The sequence below is a fragment of the Plasmodium cynomolgi genome, chromosome 7, assembly GCF_000321355.1.
Source record: "Plasmodium cynomolgi strain B DNA, chromosome 7, whole genome shotgun sequence".
Classification (NCBI taxonomy): Eukaryota; Apicomplexa; class Aconoidasida; order Haemosporida; family Plasmodiidae; genus Plasmodium; species Plasmodium cynomolgi.
This window is the reverse complement of record NC_020400.1, coordinates 469,727-474,210: the sequence shown is the minus strand read 5'-3', so window position 1 is coordinate 474,210 and position 4,484 is coordinate 469,727. Positions and strand designations below refer to the sequence as shown.

The 4,484-nt window shown below is 42.9% G+C and overlaps 1 protein-coding gene across 1 annotated transcript; it reads left to right on the top strand.

Annotated features, from left to right (window-relative positions):
- On the top strand, positions 1 to 4,472 carry PCYB_071920 (hypothetical protein; the record flags this gene model as incomplete). Its single annotated transcript, XM_004221589.1, has 2 exons — positions 1 to 455; positions 709 to 4,472. The coding sequence occupies exons 1-2, from the start codon at positions 398 to 400 to the stop codon at positions 4,470 to 4,472; spliced, it is 3,822 nt and encodes a 1,273-aa protein (XP_004221637.1). The 5' UTR covers positions 1 to 397.
- Positions 4,473 to 4,484: the final 12 nt, after the last annotated feature.

Sequence of the window (4,484 nt, the reverse complement as noted above, 5' to 3'; positions counted from 1 at the left end):
TNTTTTTTTTTTAAACGCCGCTTTGCTTACCATTTTGTTCGAAGGGTGAAGTTCACCCCATATGCATATCTGCATGTACATCGAAATGTGACAGTTGGGGCAGGATCAAAAATTGTAAGGATGCGTTTCTCCTCATTCACGCGATGTGGTTCGCTTCTTTCCCCGCAAAAAAGAGAGGTGCTCCCTCCCATAACTCTATTTTGAGAAACAAATTTAGGGTTAGGTACAGCACTCACTGCGAAAGGTGAGAAGCCCTTCCCTGGTACTGCATTTGGATTCTCCTGCGGGTTGTACGTGCAAAAACGCGTAAGCATATATACGTATGTTTGTATGTTCTATGTGTTACCCTGTCGAAGCGACCCGTCTCCTCGGATGCTCATAGTGCTGTTCTCGCGACATGGAGACGGAGAAGGAGTACCTCGATATATCGGACTTGCTCCGCCGGAATGTGGAAGGTACTCGGCAGTATTCACAGCGTTCGAAGCGTTTGGCAAATAGGGTGCCATACCTAGGGATCAGTCTCCCCTTTCCCCTATGTGCGTCTTCCCCCTAACACTTGTTTTCTCTCTCGCACGCTGCACGGTGCAAGATGCGCGATGCGCGATGCGCCATGAAAGATGCGCTATGCAAGATGCGCGATGTACACTGCACGCTGTACTCTGCACACTACACTACACTGCACTACACACACACATGCACCCTTGTCAGACCTGAACGATGAAGACGAAATAAGAGTGCGCGATTTTTCGTATGGGAAGTACGTGTGCTCCCTCGAAATGGGAGACAACAAATTGGACGTGGGGATCAAGCCAGAAAAGAGAATTACAATAAAAGAATGTGAAGAAAAAAAATATGTATCGGAAGATATCAGTTTGGAAGATATGCTTGTAATTACAGACAACCTACTCCTCCAACAAGTAAAGCTACTCCTAGGGAATCATCCTTTTTTAACTGTCCTAAGTTGCTACTTCATTCACAACTCAAGTGTTATTAATTGTAATGACGATTCGTTTTTCTTTGAAAAAATCTTTTACAAATGTATAAAATTTCTTTCTACGGATAGTATATACATCAACATTTTCGAGAATGACAATCGGGAGTTTGTACAGCTTATGCGTAGGGGAGTAGGAGAGCAGGTCGTGGCACAGGGGAAGAGTGCAAGTAGGGCAGGGGATAAACACCCACACACGGAAAGATATTCCACCGAGAGAGCGCCAACCCAGGCGAACAACTCGCAAGACGAACCGGACACGGACCCCTCCATGTGCAAAGAGGGCTACCTCAGATATAACATGTTCACCTTCTTCCAGCTGTACTTAATCCTCTACGCATCAACAGCGGAAATTATAGACCACATCGTGACAAAGAATAGCTGGCTGCACAGGGATGACTACAAGAGCGGGTTGCTAAAAATAACGGACTCGTTAATTTACCACTGCAGGCGGAGGAGGCGGTATGTGATGAAGAACCTCTTTCTCGTGAAGAGATGCTTCGCCAAGTTTATGGCGCAGTACGAGTCGGCGCTCGAGGGGGGGCAGAAGAAGCGAGGCACGAAGGAGGGAAGTGCGCATAAAGATGGAGGCAAAGATGGAGGCAAAGGTGAAGGCAAAGATGGAGGCAAAGGTGAAGGCAAAGGTGAAGTCAAAAATGAAGTCAAAAATGAAGTCAAAAATGAAGGCAAAAATGAAGTCAAAAATGAAGGCAAAAATGAAGGCAAAAATGAAGTCAAAAATGAAGGCAAAAATGAAGGCAAAAATGAAGGCATAAAAGAAGGCCAAAGTGGGGGTCACGAGAGAGACAACAGGGAAGACCACTTAGCAAACCCACCTGTTGGCCGCATCCTTCCCATCCTTCGCAGAGTCCAGTTTGCCATTCACCTAAACACGATGCTAAATCAGGTCGTTTTCGAATCCAGGGAGGTGAACACAGACTCGATTAAAGAAAATTGTATGGAGCTCCTAAAATGCATACGTACGATCAGCAAAGAAGTAGGTTCAAAATGTCAGCAGAAAGACAAACATATCCGAAAGAAATTTTTTAATAAATATTTTTTAATGTATAAACTGAACAGTGTATCTAAGCACGTGACCAAAATGAGTGTGCATGAGGGTTACTCCTTCTTCGAAAAGGTCACTATGGATGTAGAATACATCGCGGAATATTTTCAGCGCATAAACGCCAAGTCAAGCTTCTTAGACGTTAAGAACGTAGTGCATTATGTAAAATTTTATTCTGCCAGTCTCAACGTTTTGGTGAAATGCATTTCGAGGGGGTACATCCAACAAGTGATGAATAAGGCAAGGAAGGATTTCCTTCCCTTGGAGAGGGACCTACTACTTAAGGAAGAGATAAAGGCTAAACGTTTTTTTCACAGTTTGCAGGGGGACCCTCCCTATGGCAAAGCGGAACGTCCTGAAAAGGAGGCAACACGGGAAAAACTGCAAAAAGTGGAAAAAGGGGAAAAGGGGGAAAAGGTGAAACAAATGCCAAAAGAGGACCCGCTTGAAAAGCGAGAAGACGGCCAGGAAGAGCGCATAACGACGAACGGGGACCCCCTGGATGAACTTATCGGCGAACCGAACCATCAATGGGACGATTACGATGAACACCCAGATGTAGGTCATTACTACTCCCTCTTTCTAAACACGTATAGAAAGGAAGAGACAGATGAACTTCCCTCCACAAAACGCATAAATGAGGAATTCTCCCAAAATGTGAAGCAAAATATATTTATCAGTTTCTTCCTCCACTTATTTTTCAACGAATCGTATGTAATACTTGAAGAGGTGTCAAAAGAGAGTCCAAATTTTTTTGTCAAATCTATAATTTTTAATGATCTATGCTACTTTGGTTTTTCCCCCCCTCTGCTAGTGTTACTGTCAAATTTTTTTTATTCTCCTGATACGTTTTTTTTGGCTATGGAGCATCTGTACCAAGTGGACAAAGGGTTGACTTATACAAATGAGGAGGAATATAAAGCATTTTGGGGGATGTTTTTTCCTCCTTGGACTGTTAAAAAACTGGAGCGAGATTTACGCTTGCACTTCCCTTATCTGATAAATTATATGCAGAAGGAGAGTTCCCTTGTGGAGTTGTTCACCGAGTTGGAGGAATTTATCGACGACTGTACAGGGGTAGAGAGCGCGCCGTGGCAAGTGGACCAGTGGAGGTCCGATGAGGAGCGTGGAAGTAACTGCGTTTCGGAATGTACGGGCGCCCACCAGGGGGAAAACCAACCCAAGGAGGAGCGCGCCGAACATGGCAAACACGGCGAACATAGCCAACGCGCCGAACATAACCAACCCGCCGAACATGACCAACTCGCCAAACGCGTTAATGGCACCCGCACCGACGAACGCATCACCAGCCCAGCGAGTGTAACCAGCAAGCGCATGAAACTGACAGTCCTGTGCAAGATATTTCACCTGTTCATGGAGTATCTCGAGATAGTCATAAAAAAAATCCTAAACTTTTCCTTTTTGCTGGCCTCTAGGGAGCACTCCAAACTGAGCGGATTCCACACGGACATGTGCGTATTGTACACCCTCATGAAAATTCTGTCTTACTACTTCAAACTGTACAATATGCACAGCGAAATGGACAGCGTGGAAAATTATTTTAACTGCATTTTCCACACGGTGTTAATTGATTACAGCTGTTTAAGCCTGTATACAAATATGCCATCCGACCAGGAATATGCCTTTACCTATTACGTCATGTCATTATGCTATAAGGAATTGTCGGGCACAGTGCAAAAAGGATTAAAATTAAATTTTGGTGAAAATAGGAGCAAATTAATTTATTCCTTAATTTATTACATTCTGTATCTTTACTCAGATTTTTTGATGATTTATTTTGCTTATTTTTCCTACACCAATGTGGATTCGGAACCCATGGAGGAGGACTCCTACAACATGAAGTACAGAGCTTGGAATTTTTGTTACCCAGATATTTCAAAAATTGACTTTTACAATTTCCAGAAAAATAAAGCTGCCCTCATTAACGCAGTCCTGACGAAGAATTTAAAAATCACCCTTTCCCAAAATGACGAAATCAACATAGGGGTGAAAAAAAAAATTAAAAATTTAGCCCAAGTGAAAGAGAGCTACCGCAATTCGAAGAAACGGATTGACCAATGCTCCAACTTGTTAGATATTAAAAATTACTTAAGTCATACTTTTCGCTTTTTCGAGAAAACCTCCTCCGAGGTGGACATTTGTTCCTACTTAAAAGGGTGTGTAAGCGAAATTCAGAAACTTATAAAAGATGCCTCAAGCTACAAATACGACAACGTCAGCTTCGTTCGCATTTTCCTAAATTCGTATGAACATAATTTGATCAAGTCTTACAAGAAATTTCCTCCCTTTTGTGTTGAAAATTCTTCCATCTTTTTGAACCCCGATTGTGAGGTGGTTAGCGGCCACTCCTATTTTTTAAGTGTACAGGAAAGAAAGAAAAAAAAAAAAACATAAATTGAAGGGGGA